The 24,053-nt window shown below is 43.6% G+C and overlaps 2 protein-coding genes across 6 annotated transcripts in view; both read right to left on the minus strand.

Annotated features, from left to right (window-relative positions):
* Positions 1-23,789, minus strand: CHUK (conserved helix-loop-helix ubiquitous kinase). The gene is made up of 21 exons (XM_021381851.1): positions 23,618-23,789; positions 23,450-23,544; positions 22,549-22,663; positions 20,708-20,777; positions 18,756-18,844; positions 18,043-18,132; positions 17,688-17,812; positions 15,992-16,099; positions 14,096-14,231; positions 12,922-13,116; positions 12,534-12,636; positions 11,890-12,013; positions 10,604-10,755; positions 10,148-10,209; positions 7,480-7,589; positions 6,011-6,060; positions 5,219-5,315; positions 4,275-4,422; positions 3,568-3,704; positions 2,046-2,145; positions 1-479 (listed from the first exon to the last, which is right to left on the minus strand). Exons 1-21 carry the CDS (start codon positions 23,762-23,764, stop codon positions 453-455), a joined length of 2,280 nt encoding a protein of 759 aa, XP_021237526.1. The 5' UTR covers positions 23,765-23,789; the 3' UTR covers positions 1-452.
* The window catches only part of CWF19L1 (CWF19 like 1, cell cycle control (S. pombe)), a 16,363-nt gene continuing 13,075 nt past the window's right edge, over positions 20,766-24,053 (minus strand). For all 5 annotated transcript variants that reach the window (XM_021381852.1, XM_021381854.1, XM_021381853.1 and 2 more), the window contains 4 exons: positions 23,644-24,014; positions 23,450-23,544; positions 22,910-23,094; positions 20,766-22,663 (listed from right to left, as the gene is read on the minus strand). In XM_021381852.1, coding sequence (XP_021237527.1) covers positions 23,801-24,014 — 214 coding nt within the window. In that variant the 3' untranslated portion in view covers positions 20,766-22,663; positions 22,910-23,094; positions 23,450-23,544; positions 23,644-23,800. The remainder of the gene's footprint in view (positions 22,664-22,909; positions 23,095-23,449; positions 23,545-23,643; positions 24,015-24,053) is intronic.

Here is a 24,053-nt window from a genome sequence, read left to right on the forward strand (position 1 = left end):
GCCTATGAACAGCGTTTATTATCAATAAAATCTGCTTAAAATACACTCATACACCCGTCTATACATTATAAACCGCCCGCTGGGCCCCGCGGCTGCCAGCCCCGGCCTCCCCTTGCCCCCTACAGCAGGGCCTGGTGGGGACTCACAGGCCCCACATCCGCTCCGTGTGGCTGTAGGCCGAGCTTCGGGGCAAGGCTGCTGGCCTTGAGGGTGGCTGTTTCCTCAGAGGAATGCAGTGTGTGCCACGTCCCTGCCGTGCAGAGTGCTCACTGGGTGGAAAGCACAAGGATGCCACAGTCTGTAAACCACTGTTACTGCCAGTTCCATGTATCCACTGCTGGCCACATAGCCTGGCCAATCCAGGTGTCCAAATCACAAGGCAAGGTGACACACAGCATGTGGCTGCAGCCCAGCTGTCTGCACACAGGCAGGAAGCGGCACAGCTCTTGGGCCTACTTCAGCCAGCTCCAGTCAAAGGTCTGAAAGAGGAAGCAAAGAAAAAACACTGAGAGGTGGTGACCAAAGATTAACTATCTAGCACCTCTCTATCCTCCAGATAATCATTCATCACAGCTGGAAAAATCCTCAGTGTTTCATGACATGGTTCACTATGGCTGCAATGCTCTCCCCATGCATAAGTGCTGCAGCTACAGCACTCGGGCATGGCACAGGCTGTCTTGCTCTGAGAATGATGCCATGTCAGTACACAACCCACAGCTACCAGCCCTAGTGATTGTACAGGCAGTACAAAAACAAAAGAAAAAAAGGCTCTCAGTCACATTTATGCAAAAATAGAGAAAAGAGATCTTACTGGTTTCTTTCTTGTGTTCTTCTGAGTGACTTGAAGAGGACAAACCTTATTTTCTGGTACTTTCCTGTTGTCTAACTTCTGCTTTGTGATACAAGTAGAATGAGAAAGGAACCAAGCGTAACCAAATGACGCACTGACTGGCTGAGCATGATTCCACAAGAAAGAATAATCTTTATGGGTTAAAGTATGTCAGAGTCAGATGCTGCACCATGGGATGAGATACAGGAGATGACAGAGACATAAGTAATTCTTAACAGGTAGGAAGCCAGTCAGAGGGCCTCCTTCTCCTCTCAGCAACAGCAACTCTTGCCAATGAGTTTTCATTCGCTAATAAGTTTTCACTGAATTCATCCTAACTTAGCAACTCCAGAAAACTCTTAATTCACTGTTTACTATGATTCAAACAGCAGAACATTAAAACGCCTAGGAATTAAAATTTAAAAACATTAAGAGCTCCATTTCATCAACAACCTTCGTTTCTCCAACCCTCTGTTCCTTATTTTTGTAGTTATAACAGATAAACAGATAACTTTTTATCCCATAAGGATGGATGCTAACCCTGAGGAGACACTAAGAAGCTTCTGAAAATCCAAGTTAGAGCATCTCAGTGGATCTCACTTCCTCACAGATCCCTGACTTCCTTACAGGACTGCAACAAATTGCAAAATAAATTGAGGCAATCTCAAGCTGACAGAAGCTGTACTGACTCCTTTATAAAAAGGAGAATCTGCTTGCCTAATTGTATCTCTATAGGCGTTTTATGATACAGATCTAAAATCAGCTGAGAACCTTCTCTAGAAGCCTTGTGTTCTGTGGTGCTCTTCATCCTGCTGGTGACTGGGCCCATTTGAGCAGTAACTGACCAGCCTCAATCAGTAGCTCAGGAACAGAGTTTCAGACTGCATCAACATTTTTGGTTGAGCGTTATCTACTTCTGTCATGTCTTGAAATTTCAAAAAACAATTTCTGCAAAAAGCCTTCTTAGTACTCTCTAAAGCCCCACTTTCACCATGACAGCTTAATTTAATAACCAGAAAAGGGCTTCATGCAGGCTGCTTTCCATAAGGGCTGGCATGTTAGCAGAGTTCAGGTGGGTGACAGACATCATATGCCAGCCACAGCAATTCATATAATCACAAATAATTAAGGAGTGGTAAAGGAGTACTCCATACCCACAGAGGACCCTGTTGTGGCTGTGACAGTAAGGTCCTTAGAAACACACCAACAGACTTACCATCAGGCTGTTGTTCTGCTCTTCTCTCGCCTCCTGCAACATACTACTAAAGCGATCAAGATAATTCAGATTCTCCTCTATCACATCAACAAAGTTTTCTCTGTAGGGAAGGCATAACAAGACAAATTTAAAACAAGTTAACACTGACATCAGTAGGTTCTGCACTGAAGGAAAAAAGCAGAACACCAAGAACTAACAATTCTCCGCAATTATAGGAGAGGTACAAAACATGCCCAGAGGTAGCATCCTGCAGATCCTCACCTTACAAGTCTGGATTTGTTCTCCTTCCCTACAGAGGAAGTACACAATCCACACAGAAATTCAGCCTTATCAGAACATGGGGAATGAGCTGAGTACAAGGGGCCTGAAATCACTGCCCATTCACCAGTAGGCTTAAATCTTTCAGCTCTCTGTACAGTGCCTCATACAGTGAAGCCAGATTTTGAAGAGGATCTTTGAGGCCATGCAAAAGCCCCTCGCTCAGGAAAGCGCCCATTAAAGGATGATCACCCTATATCACTTGGAGGTGGAATACGTCCTGCAGCAGCAGACAGAAAAGAAGCAGGAAGCACTGCTCAGGGTTTCAGAAAACTGACTTCCAGCAAAAGCATGCTTAGAAAATGTGTATCTTCCGAAATTAGATATTTCACTGATGGCCCAAAAAGAAAGAGATGGCCAAATGGTTTGATAAATGAAATATTTGTGCTTCTAAGCCCTGCTACAGCCTTCACAATACCTGCATTGCTGCACACTAAGTTGCAAGCAGTCTTTGAGGGGCGCCCTCCTTCTGTTAGGCTGACTGGAATCAAAACTACTAATGAACTGAGAAAAGATAAAAAAAAACACCAAAACCCTCAGTTCCTGCCAACTCTCTTGTCTCAGCTAGGCTGAGATATGCAAGAAATTAAGTGCACAGTGCTAACTGATGGAGATCACAAGCTTTACCTGAGAGTGGTATATGGAACTTGCTCAGGATTGGAGCATGGAGGTTTGTGAAGAAAGAGTTAAACTCTGAGGTTTTGAAGTGTTAGTAACATATGAGGTACTGAAACTGTTTTGGAAGGATGAAATAAAACAGATTGTTTACTAATGACTCCAACTTCAAACCTCCATTTCAATTAATACTTTTAAAACTAAAGCTACGAGAAGCACTAAATATGGCCTGATTTATCTGGCACCTGCACCGGAACTTGGGCATGAAAAGAAACTGCATTTTGGCTCCAAGACTGCCTTTTGCTGCAGCAGTGGGGCACTGATGTGGTATGGACAGAAGGAAGTTATTAAAAAACACCAGTCAGGAACTGAACAATGTTGCCTTCAGAGGCAGTCTAGTATTCCAAAATTCTCTCCCCTAGCATATCCAAAACTCATGATGTGAGACATGGTAAAGACATTGTAAATAGGTCAGTGCCCCGAGCATGGAGACATCATCAGCAGAGGACATGATTTCAGAGTGTATGCGTACACAGTGGTTACATTGACTCCCCTCTCTGCAACAGCATCCTTTCCTTGTTGCTCTTACCCATCTCCAGGAGTTGTCATAGACGAAAGAGGGTGAGGTGCATACTCTGAGGAGCTCTGGGGGACCCATGTGGCTGCTGGAGTTGAGGCTGTCCCTTCTAGGCTGGAGCTTACCAGTGATCGAGAAGAGCTCTGAGTCTAGAAAAAAGAAATTCACTTTCCGTGATATGTTTCCTACACTGACCTTAAATGTTGGCATGTGGAAATCAAGAAAGACTTCTGGCTGAATAGTCACTAGAAATTATGCTTAAAAACGAAGTGTATTCTTCAAACACCTTACGCTATTTAAGAAAGCACCCACTTCACTTTTTCAGAAATACTAACATAATGATAGGTTCAAAAGAGCAGACTGAAGTATACTTATCCCAGCATACACCTTCCAATAATGACGAACGCTCAGAGAACATAAAAACGAGGCTATGTCATGCCATGTTACATGCACTGTATTCCAGCCTCCAGCACTCTGCCATTTGAGGACTTTCTAGGACCAAGGATTCCTTTGCTGGACTTCTTTCCCATGGATTTGTCTACTGTCTTTCTAAATCTGTGAACTTTTAGCATCTCAAACTTTCCTTCTCTACAGTAAAGTAACTATTGTGAGAAAGCATCTCTTTTTTGTTTTGAGTTTGCTTCTTCACAGCTTCATTTGATATCCCCTGGTTCTTGCAGTGGAAGGAAGAGCAAACAACTCATCCAGAAGCTACTTACGCAAGCAATTTTCAGCAAATGCCATATCTCCCTTTGTCTTTTGCCTTGCATCTGCATCACCGAGTTATCAGCTTCCTTGATGTTATTTAGAGCCACTTCAATCTTTGGAAGCAAGTCAATAATCTTCTGCTTACAGCCCAAGAGCTTGCTATAATAAAAACAAAACGCACGGTTAATTCCAGCTTGTGTGGCAATGAGCTTTCGGCAAGACTAAAGTGGCCTCATCTTGGGATTCAAGGAACATTCAGTGAGAAAACCCTTTTCTCTTACCACAACACTGTGGTAGCTGCAGGTACAAAACCTGCAAGACTGGAAGGACCCCTGGATTTTTCTCTGTCCAGTTAAGGCTCAAAAAAAGTGAGCAGACAACACTAATACTGAGAATATAAGCTCTTATCTGAGGTACAAAAATTGATCCTGATGATGACAAACAGCATAAAAACAACCATGGTATGTTAATTTTCTTTGGTCTGTGCAAGTCTCTGTAGACTCATGTACTTAAGCTGGCAACTTTCTCTGTGTGATCTATTAACCATAAGCCACAGCTGAAAACATGGATAGATCACATTTTGCTGACTACTGAGATCTACATAATGCTTTTTTTTGTTTGAGCTGTTTGAGGAATTAATGAACAGATCACTGTCATTTTCTCAGCTGTTACACTGTTCTTTTTGTTTTTAAAGATTCAAATTCCAACTTAAGCACTAGCAGAACTGTCTAATATTAAGCCAAACCCTTGGCTGCTAACAGCACAAGCTATTGTGTTTTCCTCTCACTTGCTACTAGCTTTATGAATTAGCTGTATGTCTTAGGAAAAAAAAAGTGGAAATTCAACACAGAGAAGAATACTGCTACAAGAAGAGTTTCTCTGTGAATGGAACATTTGGGTTCTGACCCAAAGATACAAATGCTGAAGGTTGCCTTTGTTTTTCTGAACAGCGTACCTGAGATGGCCAAAGAGCTCCTTTAGAACTCGGTCTTGGCTCTGAACTGTCTGCACAATAATCTTCACCATGTCTGTGCTATCACTGTAGGCATGATCTGGAAGGAACACCAATCGTTACATTAGTAAAATGCTCAGTGAGGAGCCACTTACTTCCCCTCACTCATGCTCTGAGAGGAGGAAAGTCACTTAACAGGAACAGGCAAACAAATTGAAACACAGTTCAGAAAATCTTAAATCAGCTATAATTTCTCATTACACACAGCTTTTCTTAAACATCTCTTCTTACTGAAGCCTATAGCTGTATAAAGGACTGTAGGTAGTTGCCAAATGCTCAAGCAACTAACTCTTCCTTGCTCACTAAGTTCAGAACATGTAATGCCCAAACATGAGGCTCCAGCAAGAATACTTAAGATACTAAGAGAAAAAGGATTGCCCTTTGGCTGAAGTGATGACAAAGGAACGGTAGCTCTTCCCGAGCCTGGGGGAGTAAAGGAGTAGTACTTGGAGAAGGAAAACGTTAGGGAATGTCAGAAGGCATACAGACTTAAGGCAGATGCTCAAGTCTTAAAATCATAGGACAAACCCATGACTGAGGAACAGTACTATAGGAATTTAGGAGAACTCCTGGCTCAGCAATAAGAAGAAACCGGGTTAAGGTCTGTTCTTGACAATGACTTCACTTCTCCTAAACAGTATTTTCAAGGTTACAGGAACTGAGTTGGGAAAAATTAGTGAAAGTTAGTTGTTGGGCACAAATGCAGAGCAGTCTTTGAACAACCTGCTTCCATACCTGGAGGTCTTGTTTTTAATTGCTTGTACAGGTCTATGGCTCTCTGTTCCCTTCAAAAAGAAAGAGAAAAAAAATCATATGCCTTCACATGGCTCAGCTATGTTTTCTTTCTGCAGTATCCTTAACCACGAAACCTCATTTTTGTGACTAAAGGTACTTCTGCACAACTGCCTCAGAAATTCTTGTTCTCCTTCTGCTTACATTGCCTGGTCAATTTTAGTGACATTCTGCAAATGAAAAGAAACATCCACAGCACAAACAATAGGACAGTATTTCTTTTCCTCCCATTAAGTATAAGTCATTTCTCTCAAATATTCCAACAAGAAGCAGTTTAGCTAGTTCTTGGGACCACACCAGACTTCTTCCCTTATCTGCCCCTAGATCACGCCAATACTATTTCAAGAAATCACGCAAGCTTCTTCTTCTTATGTATGTAAGCATTTCTAGCATACTTCTGAGTTATCCATCTTGAGAGCCCTGCAGCAGCCTATGACAGGGGAGAGGTGCTCTTTTCTCCTGCTGTACAGGGAACAAGAGAGCATTAGTGCACATCCAGTTTGACACACCGCACAGGACCCACTTGTGTCTTAGGGCTGCATACATCAATTCTTAAGCAGTATGCTTTGCTACACCCTGAAAAACTGAAAAACAGGAGACCCAATCTGTTCTCCACTCCTTGTTAAGAACAATAGCTCAAAATTTTGTCTTCATAGCGCTAGACTACCTCGAACAACAGCTCAGGATATACTTTAAGCACCTTGAAAAACGCTGATACAGCCTTGTGCTTTCAGCAGTGAAAGTGCTACAAATAATGCTTTAAAAGGCAATTTCATCAGTAGTTTAAGTTGATGTGAATGTGGACTACTGAAGCAAGAGGGAGTTTCTCTCCTCCACCATTTCCCCCTCTATACTCAGATGTGCTGTATCAGTGACTATACATGGACAAAAAGTAATTTAGTTGACCTAGCTTTATGGAGAGGAAAGAGCATACTAAGGAGATGTATGCTTCCTCTCAGAATACTCAAAGTTAGTCAGAAGAGCTCTTGTTATCAACGAATTTAATCTTATGGCTGTTCTGTCCTTCCCAGCTGTTTTCCCCATGTTTCCACAGGTCCAGCCACTGTGCAGCTGCAGACTGGTTAGGCAAGCTAGGTGAGCTTGCTCCTTTGACTGAATGCTAATAATTCTTGGACAGATCAGTATCAAAATCTGCTTTACAATGCTGCTAAATGATCACTTGATCTTCAAGAGGTAGGCAGAGCCACAGAAGGTGAGACCTTCCCACTTAACAGCAGAATAATCTTAAACTGATTGCAGGACTGCTCTGTACACTCAGCTTGCTAAAAAGTGAGAAACACATTTTGAAAACACTGACAGAAGAGCCATTACAACAGATTAAAACATCACTCAGATGCTAAAATACACAAAATCCGTTAACGTGCGATAAAAACAGTAGGTAAAGAACTTACAAGCTCTCCATGACTTCTCCTTGGCGCCTTGCATATGGACTCTTCTGAAGCTCCACAATCTCTGTGTGCAGAGCCATGATCTGTTCATCCAGATATCCAATATCTTCAGCCTATGGGGAAATGCAGCTACAAATCAAAATAAAGGAAGACAGCAAGAATAAAGATAAAAATCTCCAGAATACTTCTTTGGACAATGGACTGACTCCATGCAGACTTTAGGAGATAAAGATTCTTCAACACGACTGCTGTTATTATAACTGATAACAGTGATATCAGTTGTATTCACAACATGGATGATAAAAATCAGTTTCTTCATTATCACAGCTCTTTAAAATGCATGTTACACGTACACACTCTGGGTCTATAAACGTCCCAGTAGCGGAGATGTTTCCTCCTGTTTTATAGAAGGTGCTCTCACATTTCACATTCCCACATGCATTTTGGCCTGACATTTCTCCAGTATTTCACATCTTCATCAAAGCAACATAGAAATACTAGCCTTACACCAAGCCTCTCACACAGTTAGATAAGGCAGTGAACAACAAGCTTCCCAAGCACAAGGAGAAGCCAAGTGGTGCCTAGTATATACTGAAGATCTCCGGCATGGTTGAGAAAACACAAGTTACCATCTTGGAAACACGGATTGTGGATACTGATCTGGCACAACACGAATGAGTGGTGAAGAAACTGCCTTCCTGAGAAAGTATTCTGAGATATTTCAGCTTTTCCTTTCTGACCTGGGGCTGCAGGATCTGCAGATGGAATGTTTTCTGGAACAGTCTTGTTGCTGAAACTGCAGAAGTACTTGGTGTGAAGGTATGTAAATGGGATGTGAGACCAGAAAGGGATGGCTGTAGGTCTTGCAAGTAAAGAACAAAACAAGAAGCAAGAAGCCACATGAGCAAAGGAGATCATAACAAAAATGTGAGGTAAACCCTGCTGCTGGTGTCTCTATCTGGAGCACACTGACTCACCATACAAACTGTAACTGTGTCTCACAGAAGTTACACTGCCTGCTAGATAGTCCAAGATATCACCGTGAGTTACAGGATAAAGCATTTTCAATTTCTGATAAATGTACATGGTGTGACTACAATCTGGACTGCAATAGTTGGAGACAGATTACAACTCTCAGGCTCTGCAAAGCAAATGCTTGTTGCTACAAGCAAATGCTTGTTGATTTCCTAGAAACAGCTGTTGACAGCTTTTTTTTTCCTGCTAAAAGCAGCCACCATTATACTTCTTGATTCCTATAAGAAGCGCATTGGGTTCGTATGGCAAGGTTTTGGTAGCAGGGTTGGCTTCTGTGCGAAGAGACCAAGAGCTTCACCATGCTAGAGAATACCCAACACTCCATCAAAAGGACGGGTAAGATGGTAACTGGTGAGGCATCTCCCTGTATGTATTGTAACTAACAAGCTTTTTTATCAGATTAACTCCCCCTGTCCTGCTGAGGACCAGGAGTGAGTGAAAAGCTTGATAGCTTTCAATAGATGAGACATAACGGAGACTACATTCTGAGATATTTTAAAAGACCTCTACTCTGAGAAATACATTACAAATGCTCTGCTTTCTCTCTTTGTCCCTTCTGAATGTCTTCCCTCCCAGCCTTTGTTCAGTATACCCAGGAGAAAAGAAGAAGAAACAGATTTTGACAATAGATTTTTGAGATCATTCTACTTCTGCCCCTAGTTTTTCTACAGCTAAAAGCTTGCTTTTTCCCCCCTGTAAAGGTCTGGACAGAACAACAGACAGAATTGTTCTACATCAAGAAGGCCTCCATCTCCTTATTACTTTAAAAGTAAAAATGAAATACTCCCAAAAAAATAGAGATAAGGATTCTAAGCAGTGGGTGTATTTCAGCTAGGCTTTCTCGCAGGACAAAGCCTTCAGCACTGTCTCCCACAGTATTCTTGTGGAGAAACTGGCAGTCCATTGCTTGGACAGGTACATTCTTTGCTCGGTGAAGAACTGGCTGGAGGGCCAGGTCCAGAGAGTGGTGGTGAATCCAGTTCATGACTGGTCATGAGTGGCGGTCCCCAGGGATTGGTATTGGAGCCTGTCATGTTCAGTATTTTTATTGATGACCTGGACGAGGGAAGTGAGTGCATCCTCAGTAAGTTTGCAGATGACATCAAGCTGGGAGGAAGTACTGATCTGCCTGGGGGTAGAAAGGCTCTACAAATGGATCTGGACAGGCTGGATCGCAGGGCTGAGGCCAATCGAATTAAGTTCAACAAAGCCAAGTGCCAGGTCCTGCACTTTGGCCACAACAACCATGGGCAACATTACAGGCTTGGGGCAGAGGACAACTCTCGGTAAGAACTGGTTCTAGTTCCATTTTGAATTTCTTAAGAATGACTCTAATTTCTGTTACCAAACCTTAATTTGCCTGCTTACTTGCAAGGAATTTATTTCTGTATTCCTAAGTACTATAATTTTCAGATCACTGTCTGGTAAGTGATTAGTATTATTTTCAGTTTTAGCAATGTATATTTTTGCATGCAACAACATCAGTGTGGAAGACTCTTGGCTATAGCAATACCACTCCTTTCTGGCAATAAAGAACTTGTCTCTACAGCCTATTCTCCTATACAGACAAACTGAGTCTAGTGAATTTTGCATTGGTTGTGTTCAAACCACTAGATTCAAACAACTTGGTGCCTACCTGGGCACACTGAGAAGCCTTTTCTTCCATCTCCTTCCATGCCTTCAGCATCTTTTCTGAAGCTTAAGAGAAAAGATTGTTAATTTATGAAAAGCTATAGATGACAAAAAGTATTACACAAGCTTTGCATGCATCAGTTGAATTTGAAGACAAACAGAATTAGGATGAATCTCCAAGCAGGAGTCATGACCCAGGTGTGCATAGTGGGAAACAGTTGACCTGTTTTACTGTGCCTGCAGTTATTGAGACATTTATACTTACTAACCTCCTGTCCTTCCTTGTGCCACACTCCTCTCCTTCCCCCAGAAAATGAAACATAAAGATGTCGAGAAACACAATGGCAGTTCCTGCATGCATTTTCTTTTAAGCTAGTTCCTACCCACAGTGCTTCATAGTCAGCCCAATCCTTTACAAGATCAGACAAGACACCCATGAAAGTATTACACAAGTATGTACATATGCCATAAGCCATTTGGTCACTGTATCTCTCCAGGTCAAGGCGAATGCTCTGGTGAAAGAACTCCAGCTTTGCTTTCAGTTGCTGAGATGCTGATACCATATTGTTTTTCATTTTGATTAGGTTGGCATTATACCGAAGGAGACTCAGCCTAGCAAATGAAAGAACATCACGTTAGCTGAAAAGTGTATGTGGACCTATATGGTCAGTAACCAAAGAAGCTGTCACGCTACCTGAAGGAAAGACATGGTAAAAAAATAAAAAAAATAGTCTGAGATGTTTAGAACATGGAGTGTCAGTGGAGTCAGACTCCATCTCACCCTCAGACGCTGCAAGTCCTCAGCAAGCAAAAGAGAAACTCCTTTCTCATTTCCTTTTTGGCCTCGGTGAATGCTGTCAACTTTTTTTTTACTGCCTGAGACATCTAATACTGCCCATTCGCTGCCACTCAGTCACATAAGGATAAAACCCTACAAGCATAGCAAACAGTTTCACTGATACTGCTACCTGTGGAACAACTGCCTGGGCTGTACTGTGGGCAGTACAGCCAGCAGCTTGAGCTGATCACAAACCCCTCAGATGGCTAGTAAGGCCACTCCTGGAGGACAGGGTCCAGTTTTGGGCTCCCCAGTGCAAGAGAGACATGGACATACTGGAGAGAGTCCAACTAAGGGCAATAAAGAAGACTAAGGTTCTGGAAAATTTCTCATAGGAGGATGAGCAAGTAGAGAAAGCTGAATGGGTGTCACTATGTGTAAATATTTGAAGGAAAGCGTAAAGACAAAGGAGGCAGGCTCATTTCAGTGGCTCTCAGTGACATGACAACAGGCAATAAGCCAAAACTGAAATGTGCGAGGTTTCATCTGAACATCAGGAAACACGTTTTTTTTTTTTAAACTGTTCAATGAACACTGGCACAGGTTGCCCAGAGAGGCTGCAGAGTCTTCATCCTCAGAGATATTCCAAAACCATCTGGACAGTTCTGGACAAGCTGTGTGAGAAGCGATTGAACCAGATGACCTCCAGAGATCTCTGACAACCTTGGCTATTCTGAGAGTCTGTGACTGCATTCAAGTTTTTTCAGTTGTTCAACATCAGGCACTATGAAATAGAATTAATGGAGTGATTTAAGTTCCCAGCCCAAATACACTTCATAACATAGAAGTATAAGAGAGCAAAGGGGTGTAAAACTTTTAGTAATCAGAAGTCCCCTGAGATGCACACTTCTGGTCAGCCTCCACATTTCCATAATACCGAATCCTCTGAATTAAGAGTAACAACTTACATGGCAGCTCTCTGGCCCTGGAAAAGCCTGCTGTAATCTTCTTTTAGCCCAATGACGTAGTGAACTGCTTCTGCCCACACCTTGCGGAGCTGAGGAATTGGCAGCTGGATTTTACTATCCTGTACTGAATACAAGAAAAACATAATTGTATCTAAATGGAAGAACAACTCTAGAAAAGGAGTCCAGTGCTTACAACATTCCATATTTCTGCTTTAGGCACTCAGACTAAGAGATCAAGACACATAAGAACTGCCCATTTGTTATGTGATGTTCTGATTTCTTTGAGCATTTTGGCTACTGACATTAAAAGATATGGCATAACACTGCATGAAATGTGAGAGAAGGCAGGACCCATGGTTTGTTTTATCCATTAACTCTGCACCTAAAGCACTTGCTCAAGCTACCAAACTCTACAGAAGAGTTCCAAAAGAGCAGGCAATGGATGCTCTTAACTTAAATCTACAAAATGTAGAGATACAGCACTGCAGACAAAATTTTGCTAGGCTGCTACACGTTCTTAAATGGTCCTCTTTGAGTTAGAGGCTGCCCTTCAAGATATACACAGAGATTAGTAAGGCAAATCTACTTCCATATTAAACAAGAAGCAATGCTTTCAAGTCCAAGGTGTCCTCCAGCATACTTACCAATGTAATTTACACACTCAGACAGACTCCGAGAAGCAAAGGGTCCATCATAGACAGTTTTGCTTTTATCAAACAAATAGACCATATAGCTATCCCAGCCCCTCTGCACAAACAAGAGAAAAACCTGGTTACAAAAATCAACTCATTATTATCATAAGAAACTCATCTTATGCCTTAAAAATTGATTTTGATAGGTTCTACAGAAGCACAGGACACTTTGCTAGCAAGTTACTTTGAAGATTTAGTTGGAATATAACCACAGGAACCTGTCTATGTTACCCAAGAAAATAATGCTACATAGAGTATATTGTCCCAAGTGGGAGGAAATCAAGGCAATTAATCTTCCCTAAGAGTGCAAAAGGCATTAATTGAACAGAATCATTCTTACTACGCCATCAATAACACATTGGGAAGCAGGTTTCCGGGGGTCCAGGCAAATTCCTGTTTCCAAGAGCAGTTCCTGATTTCCAGTGCTTATTCCAGTTTCAAACTCAATTCGAATCTGAAGGGAATGAAGACTTTCCTCGGGATGCAAGAGAAATGAAACAATCTTGGCAGAGGTCATATTTAGGATGTGTACTATCTGTAAAAGAGTGCAAATTAATTACAAGTCACTGGCTATCGAAGACAATGTACACAATAGCCTGGGAGGGTGTATGTAACCATAAACCATAAAGTTTTAATAACTACAATAATTAAGTGCAGGTGTAAAGCCTCACATCATGAAGTCTGGACCTGTAACTTAATGTCAGAAAACTATGACCAAATCCACGTGGCTCCACAAGCCACGCTGCAGCTTAATTACACCAAAAGAATAGCAACAAGCTAGCACAAAGGTCATCTTGAGCTTGTTGTCTCTGAAGGAGCCAGTACGGCTTTCAAGAAGGGGAGTCTCACTTTAATTCCTCCATATGAAACAACTGTGACATACACCTCTGCCTGTCTTCTCACTACTCTCACAGCCTTCTGTTTTTAGTCTATCTGGGTGGAAACCATAGGTCTCAAATCACATCACAGTATACAGATTGTGACAAGTCCCAGTTATTGCCACACTGCTTCGTGTTTCTGTCTCTAATTCCTTTGGAATTCTTCCAGATTATCCCCTGGCTTCCATGCACTTTTGCCTCGGCTAGTCTCACTCCAGCAGAGCACCAATAAATTACTTGAAGGGGAGCAGCAAAGTGAATACAATCTCTGCTCTACTACTAGGACACCAACCTTGAGTCACAGTATCAGTAATAGAGTTCAAAATTAACAGTCATTAGCAAATATTAAACAGTCAGTTGAGCTCACTGAGTCCTTACTAAGATGACAAGCAGGAATATAGGATCATTATTCTGTTACAAGAAAGCTAGAGAGATTAATATAGCATATGATATTCTATCTTCAGATATGGGCCAGACAGGCTGTATATACACTTACTTTCCCTTACTTTCCAACACCAACAAAAAGATTCCTCAAAATCCAGAAGCTAGGTGATGCCAGGAGTATAGCTTTGCTGTATTGAGTGGAATTCCTGTTCTCTGAAATGTTTCCACTGAGCACAGTAAAACTACACTTACCTTCAAATTCAGTATGTGATCCATCATTAGGAAGCACTTTGGACAACTGGTTTCAGGATCTACACCTCCACCCCTCTGTTCTGGATCCCAATTCAGCATCAGCTGCAACCAACTTTCCATTGGTTCTACAATTAAACTAATCAAAATAATAATTAATTTCTAAGCAGAAGAGCCATAAGAAAGAGAAAGCAAATATTGTAACACACTAAGCCCACTTAGGAAACCAGAGTCCTGAAAAGCTGTCTGCAGAACAACCATCCTCACGCTGTAGAGCTGTTTGGAAGAACCACAGAATGGTAGGGGTTGGAAGGGACCTCTAGACATCATCGAGTCCAACCCCCCTGCCAAAGCAGGCTCCCTATAACAGGCTGCACACATAAGCATCCAGATGGGTCTTGAATATCTCCAGAGGAGACTCATAACCTCCCTGAGCAGCCCATTCCAGCGCTCCATCACCCTCACCATGAAGCAGTTATTTCACATATTGGTGTAGAACCTCCTATGCTCCAGTTTATGGTCATTTCCCCTTGTTCTGTCCCCAAAGACCACTGAAAAGAGGCTGGCTGTGTCCCTTTGTCTCCCACAAAGCTCTCTTCCATGTTTGTCTACATAAAAAGCACATAAGTTTATCATCAGTAACATGGTAAAAGGCAGTACACAGTGCAAGAAGCCCAAAGCACTGGCTCTAAACTAGCTATATTTGATTCTCAACTTCAGTTTAAGTCCTCCAGTGCCAATGAGTTATACTGCACCTGCTTGGCACATTTAGCACTTGTGTCTTTAGGTACGTGACAGATAATCGCTCTGACTTCTGATGTGGCACAGACCAACTAGCATAGACTGGAGGCTTTCCTGGAGGCCTCACAGTCTGAGCTCTTGCTCCCAACAGGGCCAATGCCATGGATCCAGCAGGCTACTCAGGATCATATCCAGGCAGTCCCCGAGCACTGAGAATCCCTGCTCAGGGATGCATCACTTGCTTCAGGAAGCTTTTTTTTCTTATCTCCAAATACCATTTTCCTTTAAGCATCTGTGCTGCAGCCCTTGGTCCTTTCACTTTGCTTCTCTGTAAAGAGTCTGGATCTGTTGTCTCTGTAGCACCCCACTAGACAGCAGAAGACAAAAAAAATCACATGCTTCAAGCTTCAGCTTCAAGAACTTCTTGTATGCTCTATTCATCAGGCTCTGGCCATCTCTGAGTCCTTACCTGTACTTGCCGTAGTTTTTTCCAACACAAATACTATATGACTTTGCTTTCATGAAGCAGCTAATTTAAGCTCCCATGACTAAAGTTACATTAGAAGTGTTTAAGACTTCATTTATGAAATTCGATACCATCAAATTTTCACGTAGATATTAACGAAGTCATCTCTCTCACTGGAGAGCTCAAAGTTTCAATAAAGAGCCATGTGGCTACAAGCAACTCCCTAACAGGGAACAGTAGCTTACTTACAAGTTGTGACATCATTTAGGAGAAAGAAGGACCCCTCTGTTTAAAACACAAGTATAGTGATCAGAAGGACCAACACAATGGAAAAGGTGTTACAAAAGAGGTGGAAGGACTTGCACGATAACAAGGTGATACAAGGGAAGAGAAGGGAAGTAGATCGCTCACCCATATCGGAAGATTCTGGGGTCATAGGGAAAAGCTTCCACCAAAAAGGGATCTCCAGAAAGAGATCCTTCCTCAGTGGTAGCCAGCCCTTAAATGAGGCCTAAGAGAGGTGGAGCCTGGCTCCACCCCTTCCAGTCACACAGGCAAACTGCCTTCACCTGTGCTCCCTGGGCTGACTGGGTCTTTCCTCTAGTTGCTCAATCAGTAGTTCAGGCCATGACTCAGCAGTTCCCATACAACAAGCCAAAAATTATCACATGTAATCACACCATCGCACTTACCTACACATGCTGTGGGGCTGTGGCAAATGAGTACTAAAGCGAACCTCCCCATTCATCTCTTCAGAAGCAAATATGTGCTTTGGATCCTTCTTTTTTATTTTTTCGTGCCTAGAAAACAAAATTCTTTGTGGATGTACTGGCAATACTACTTTTGTAAAGGGCCAAGCAAATCTGGCATCAGCAAAAAGTGCCAGCTTTAGCTTTAGAAAACAAACTTTTCACGAAGAAGAAGATATTTCTAAGCAATTCAGCTAGCACAACTGTCTCCAGCGGGAAGAACGGAGTCCTTACAATTAACTCTGTCTCTGGAAACATTTTCACATCTGCTTGCAAGGACATCTGGAGAGCATCAAACAGAAGGATCAACAGGTAACAATTATTTGTAGACCACAGAGCAATCCTGCCCAACAAAATCAGCCTCCACACAACTGTGAGACAGTCTGAACTTGCAACAGTCATTTGGCAAAGCCACTGCACTTACCTTGATCCCAGGGAAGCATATAAGATAGAAATACTGGAAACAATGCATATTACTGGAGCCAGCACTAGGAAAACCACTGTTGGCAGCTCTACAGGTTTTCTCATCCTGGCTCCCTTCAGCACTGATTTGCATCTTGTCTAGAGCTCAGTTGCTTGCACAGCAGCAGGATTTCCCAATGCAAGTCCCACATAAACACCACCCATGCCACAGCCATCAGCCAGGGGCAAGGTAGATGAACACTTCTTGCCCCTGGAGGCTAGCCTGCTCTCTTAACCAGTACCCACTGGAACTGAAGCTGAACGCAGGTGGCCCACACTGTTCTCTTCACTTTTTTATGGGTACAGATGCTTGGAAGAGCTGTTTTTCTCACTCATTCATTCGTTTGTCACTATTTTTTTATTAAGAAACTGGGTTTCCCAAATGTTGGAAAAAATGGGACAAATATTTGAACTACTAAAATAATAAAATCCCAAGAGTTTGGAGTTTAAAGAGAAACTGTTGCACTATATTGGTTAAAATTATTTTTTTTGTTAAAGCACTTTAACTTTCTTCCACTCCCTCCCGTTATTTTAATGCTATCAGAAGAGCAAGTTTAATGTTTGTTCTGTTGCAGAATCACCCTTTGAAAAACCTATCTTTATATATATAGTCCTGATACTGCAAGCTAAGAAGTGGAAATACATCAATAAGCATTTTGGCTCCTTGTTCTAGCCAGAACAAAGAGAGCAAGGAGAAATTTCCCCATGCAAGTTAAAGTCCTTCAGTTCTCATTTTTGTAAAGTTATTTGGAAGCACATCCTATGTGTCTACACTGCAACAGAAAGTCTGTCTTGCTGTGTGATGTTTGTTGCTAAAAAATAAGTAACCTCACAGCCTATGGGAACAAAGGACTGTATCACTCCTCTCCATGTATTAAATTGTTCTGACATTACTTCCCCGTTTAACAGCATGATTTATAATTTTTTTGATTCAAACTTCAAATTTTTGCATTAACTATTATGCTCAGAGGCTATCACATGGCGTAATCAGCAGCCATGACAACATGTATAAATTGCCAATCAAGGTGTCATTAACGCAATGAAAGTACCAGTAGCTTCTGTAAGACTTAACAGACCAAGAAGCCTCATCATTCAACAACAGTAAGTTTGATACTTCGGTTCACACTGTCACTTCACTATACGTGACAGCTGTCAGCCCTTTTGCTGAATGTCTTACCAGGTAAATGGCTGGAGATTGTGTAGGAAAGGCCGAAATCCTGCAATGCACTCAAACACCATCGTTCCAAAGCTCCAGTAATCAACAGTGACAGAGTAAGATTTATTCTCAAAGAGTTCGGGAGCCTGGAAAGAACCATACAAGGACACTTTGAAAGTGGCAATTCAGGCAATCCAGCACCTCTGCAGAGACAAATTTGCATCTAGGAGTGGCTCACAGCTCCACAGGGACAGAGGTGGAACCAACAGCAGGATGACAAGGGACCTGTGTAGGTTCTGACACACACTTCTACGATGCTATAAAACATGGTAATGCCACATCACTTGTACACATAAAAACAACACAATAGTCTTACCAAATATTGCAATGTTCCAACAAATGAAGTGCACAAACTTCCTTGATCCAAATCCTTTGCATAACCCAGGTCTATTATTTTGTGAATGATCTGTAAGCAGTTTAAATAGATCATCGGAAGAACAAATTCAGAGGGAAAAAACAGCCAAACAAAACCGAACCTATTCAGTGACATGCATCAAAGAAGGGGAAAGCCAGAACAGGAATTCTGGAAAAAGTCCATGGTGAAGCTTTGAAATGTCATACTGCATTGAAACTTGCTGTTTCACCACACAAGCTGGCCTCATCCACCTACCTCAGCTTATACTCAACTTCATTTAAAGCAACTCACCAGTTCTAGCTTGGCATTCTACCTTATTATCACTTAGAAAAGTAACAACAAAGTAAACCATTTTTGTTAAACAATTTATTTGGTTATCTGTTTGAACTAGCTTGATTGTATACACAACCCTCAAAGCCACAAACATAGGGTTACCACACACTACAATTTTGTATCACTCCTACTCTGATTGTAAGGCTCTTGAACAGAAACAAAATTTGTCTGCTTTTCATGACAAAGTTGACAGAATAAGCACAGTAGAATCTGTTGATCCAAGAAGATATAAACATTTCATAAATTCAGAGCTGAGTTTTCAGACTAGTTCAATGCAGGAAGCTACTCACTCTTATTTCTCTCAGGCAAAGCAGCTGACAATTTGCAGAAATGAGACTTACCTTCCCACCTTCATCCTGAAGAACAATATTTTCAGGCTTCAAATCTCTGTGTATAATTCTGTTTTCATGCAAATACTGGATACCAGACCCTGAAAGATGTGTGATTTAAAAGAAAAAAAACCACACTTATCCTTGTATTTTTCATAGCTGAAAAATATCTCAAATTTTGAAAGCAGCATGTTTTCACTTAGAAGAACCACTAAGGACTTGACTCAGAATATTTGTCAGGTTTGTGCATATGGCTACGAGACTGAACAAGTTGTTCATCTGCCCTTCAGAACAGGGAGGGTGCTGTGAGCTCAGACCTGGTGGCACAATCACAGATCAGATTTATTGCCTTAAAGGTGAGAGAGAAGGGAGCTGATTCCCTGATCCAGCTGGAAACTAAGCAGGAAAAAAAATCAACCAGGTTTTAGCCAGGCTGGTTTCCAGAACCTAACCCTCACAACGTCATGGAAGTGGCTAGAGGGAACAGAGCACCCAAGAAAAGGCAAAGGGCAGGACTTTGCCTTGTGGCAAACTGCCTTGAGGTAGCTGTGAAGCCACTAACAACAGCAATAGAAGAAAAACTGCCTGTGGGAAGGGGGGAAATCACTACTCCACCCAAATAACACCACCTGTTGCTAAATAAAAGGATATTTTGCAACTGTCTGCTACAGGACACTGCCACATAGAGAACAACAAAAAATGATTTTCAAAATGTGAGAACAAACACCAAGTTCATTTTCCTCTTTAGTTTCATGTCCCCTTGCCATTTTATAAGCCCTAACACCAGTCAGGAGTGACTGTGGAATGAACATCACAACATTTGGACTAAGAAAAGTACTAGCCTTTTTCTGCTTCAGAAAAATAAACCTTTAGGGAAAAGCCAATCCTCTCTCCCTCATAAAGAGGGCATGTGAATCCTTCTGCCTAGAAGCCCAGGCCACTGTGCTCAAGATATTTTTTCATGCCAAAATGGCTCCATTCCTAGGAGAGACTGTTTAACCACCAGAGAAATAAAAAGACAAGGAGCTCTGCTGAAGAGCATTCTTGGAAGGCTAGCTTGCAAGAGAGACCATCTCTAGATATAACTCTCCAACAGATTACCTATCCTCTTCCAGAGCAGCCAAGAAGCTGCTTTAAGGTGTACCTCTCCTATGTTTTCTTACAGACCTCTCAGTGGTCAAGAATTTGGCCACCAAAATCTCCACCTCCCCCTGGAACCTGAGGCGGAATGTGGATGCTGCTGCATGTTGACATTGCCACCCTGGTGCAAGCAAAGGAGACAAACTCCATCACTGTGCTAGTCACATTTCTAACACAGGACCACACGATTGCTCCTCCAAAACGAGATGCTTTTCAACATTTAGGCACTCATTTTGGGATTCCTCACCTAACTAATCCTCAGTTGAAATCAAATCACTACCTGGAAGACTGCTGGACAAGCCATTGCATGATTAACTTGTATGTTCTCTTCCTCTCCTGCTATGCTCTTACCCATCTCGCTCTAGTTTATTGTCTCTTCTGTCCCTTCATCCTGAACAGGATTTCCCTGCTACTAAGCACACCCTACAGAGAGAAGCCACGCAGAAACATGGGCACACCCCAAACAGCTTCTTGCTTTTAAGCAGTAGAAATTACACTCCTTCAGACTAGCATGCAGCTTGGCATCTGCAGAGCCATGAACATAACAGGAAATTTGTGACCTTAATGCCACAGTTACCCACAGCTGACCACTACATAGCTACTTCAGTCCCTTTCTGTGGACAGGTCATTAGTGCAAGCCTCTTGCCTCTGTGATCACCATGGACAAAAGATCCTTGCTCTGGAATAGAAGCCCAATTTGGTTTTCCACATTGTTTTTGTTAGTCCCCTTCTCAGGGTGAGCTGAAAAATGAAAATGCCATTACACATAAATACAAATAAACATGAAACAGACAAACAGACAACAAAATCTGTAGACTACATACCAATGTCGCTAAGCAGAGAAAGTATCTGGCTTTCCTTAAGTCCACAGCAGTTTTCTGGTTTGTTTAGCAGCTACAAAAAAGAAAAAGATGCTTACACTTGCAATGCATCAATTAATAGTCAGGAACAACATCTTCCATCCCCTGCCAACACCACACAGAAAACAGCACAGCTCAAATATAACTCTTGTTGAATAGAGTGAAATAAAAGTGGGGAGGGAAAGAAAGAAAACAAAAATTCACTGCACCGAGACAAGGTTGAAGAGACTTGGACTGCTGGAATAAAACCACAGAAACCTGAAAGCCATCAGAAAGCAAGTGGGTGAGAGACTCAGGCAGGGCCAGAGGGCTGTAAGCAGCAGGGATCCCCAGGCTCCCGGAACCTTGTATTCCTCATCTTCTGAGGAAATTGCCCTAAGATGGCACAAGCATAAAATGTGCGTGGCCCACAGACACAGATGCTTTTCCAGGCTTTATAAAAGATTATGGATGTGCAATGGGAAATGAACAGCACTGAAAAGCACTATGTCCAACAACTGTAAGGAAAAGATTCTAAGAAGTGCGGGATCAGAAATGAGAAACAATGCTTCCTTTTTTTTTTTTTTAAAGAACAAAACACTACATGCGATCAAGTGAAATAAAGCACAGTACTTCTCAATCTGCTCTAGGATCTACATGTTAGATGCTAAATAATCAAATACTGCACTGAATGTAGAGCTAATATAACCCCAAATTTTTTGGCTGATGTTTCCAATTTGCCTTCAACTATCCTCAAAACTTTTACTGCATAAATACAACATCCAAGCATCACCAGGTATGTGGCCCGCTATGTTTCCTTGCAGTATGCTATTTCCACATTTAGCCCCTTCCTTTAATTGCCAGCCTTTCAGCCTCTTAACATTGTCCCAATTGTTTTAAACAGTACTAAAATGTAAGATGAGACTGAGTGAGTTACACATTAACTGCTCGTGAGGATATGCATTACAGCATTTAACATCTGCTCAGATTTCTCCAGTCTGTTTGCTGCATAGCACTGGTGGGAAAAAACAAAAACTGAACAGAAAAAAAGTTTCCTGGTCACTTTGATGACATGATTTCTAAGCAGAACTTAAGTGGCAGAAAATTACTTCTCCACTTCCAAACAAGTGACTGCTTCCTGCGTACAGCTACAATGGAGCGGAGCATGAGCTTCTATCTGGCCATGCAGCTGCTGCCAGTTTCCTTTTCTTGTGGGTGCTGCAGCTTTGTAGAGGAGCAGTTCCCAGCCTGACAGGAAGGAGACAGCTAAAGTCAGTGAAGCTCTGGTGGAATCAGTCCAGCACTGAGAGCTGTGCAACACTGGACGCATGACAGTTAATGACATATCAGACTCTAAACCCTGACACGTAGGGTGCTAGCATCTAGGCTTAGGTTGGAAGGGACCTTAAAGCCCATTCAGTTCGAATCCTTGCCATGGGATGGTCGTACCTCATCAGATCAGGTTGCCCAGGTCTCCATCCAGCCTGGCCTTGGGCACTTTCAGAAACTGGGCACCCACAGCTTCTCTGGGCAGTCTGTGCCAGGGCCTCACCACCCTCTGAGTAAAGAGTTTCTCTGTAGCATTTAACTTAAACTCCCTTATTTTAAAGCCATTTTCCTTTGCTACGTCACTACATCCATGTAAAAAGTCAGTCCCCCTGCTTATAAAGCTCTTCAAGTAGTCACTGTATATTTACTTCCCTGGATCTACACTAAAAAAGGAGCAGCTCTGCAGAACATAGATATCTTCATAGATGACCGCAGCTATGGACACAGCACCACCTCCCCTTGTTTTGCTGTGCCATGCAAACCAAAGGAGACATTACCTTCCGGAGGTCCCCCCCCGAGCAATACTCCATTGCCAGAAGAGGAACATCATTCACAAGAAAGTTCATTTCCTCGGGAACTTCACAGGCTCTCACTACGTTGGGATGGTTCAACCTAGGCAGATGGAAGGCTTGTGAAAACCCTGGCTACTCTCCCAAAGAGTGGGAAGAAGGATGGTTGGCCAGCCATGTTTAACAGCTCAGGTATGAGCTATACTCCCCAGGTGCACCCTTGCTGAGAAGTGCTCCCTACCAGCACCCAGCCCCATACGTCCCCAACCTTGGAAACACTAAAACCAGCAATGCACAGAAACACCTCAAAGCCCAAACACAGGACTTCGATGGAGAGCTGGACTCCCACCTCACACTCTGGGTGAAGTCATCTCTATTCTTGTGTGTAGGGAAATGTTCTTTTTGGCCCAGGGGTTTCTTAAGCACGTGCTAGCACTCGCGGTAGATACAGCACATGGGCCCTGCAGGCTGCCGGCAGCTGCTCTTTGACCATAACACGCTGCTCCTGCGACTGAAAGGCGCATCCAGGAGGCCCTGAAGACAGACCGCACACCCTCAAACCCTGCGCAAACCACCGCAGCCGTCAGGGCGCCCCAGCGCTGCGGGTGAGGATGCGAGCAGGACGACGCGCAGCCCGCACTACAACGCCGCCTGGTGGGGCCGCCGCTGCTTGCTGAGCATTACGGACGGCCCACGGGTGCCCGGCAGCCACCTCAGGCTGCGCACAGGTCCCCGTGTGGGCCCTCCGAATGGGCACAGCAGGACGAGACCCTACAGTGCCAGGACAGCTCACGTACGCGCGAGATGAGGGACGGTTCTGCCCGCGTAGGGCCAAATAGGGAAGAGGCGGTGCCCGCTCGCTGGCTGGAAGCCCGGGGCCGGCACTCACTTCTTCATAATGTCGATCTCGTGGCACCAGCGGTCCTTGTTCTTGACGCTCAGCTCCAGCCGGCACGACTTAATGGCCACCCGGGCGCCCGTGTCCTGCGGCACACAGCCCCGTCACGGCGGGCCCGATTCCCCGCCGCCGCTGCCGCCCCCCCCGCCGCCGCCCCACCTGGTGCTGGTAGAGGCAGACGTTACCGAAGCCGCCGGTGCCCAGGCGGTCGCGCATCTCCCACGGCCCGCAGCCGCCCGCCGGCTGTCCCCGCAGCGCGACGCCTCCTGGGGCCGGGGGTGGTCCGCGTTCCGCGCCCCGCTCCATGGCGCCGCACACGGCTCCGCGCCTGTAGCTCCACCTTTATTGCCGCGTCATCGCACCACCACCCCTCCCGCCCGCCCGCCCGCCCGCCGCCGCGGTCGCTCCGACGTCATCCCGCGGGGCGAAGTCGAAGGGCTGGAAGTCGCGACGGAAGGCGCTGGCCTGCGCCGCCTCCTCCGGCCGGGCCGCCGTGCAGCTGCGCCAGTCGGAGCGCTGAGGGAGCGCCAGCAGAGCACCGCTGGCTAGTACCGCCCTACCGGACAGACGGCATCAGGGGAGGGGAGGGGAGGGG

This window comes from Numida meleagris, unplaced genomic scaffold, assembly GCF_002078875.1.
Source record: "Numida meleagris isolate 19003 breed g44 Domestic line unplaced genomic scaffold, NumMel1.0 unplaced_Scaffold119, whole genome shotgun sequence".
Classification (NCBI taxonomy): Eukaryota; Metazoa; Chordata; class Aves; order Galliformes; family Numididae; genus Numida; species Numida meleagris.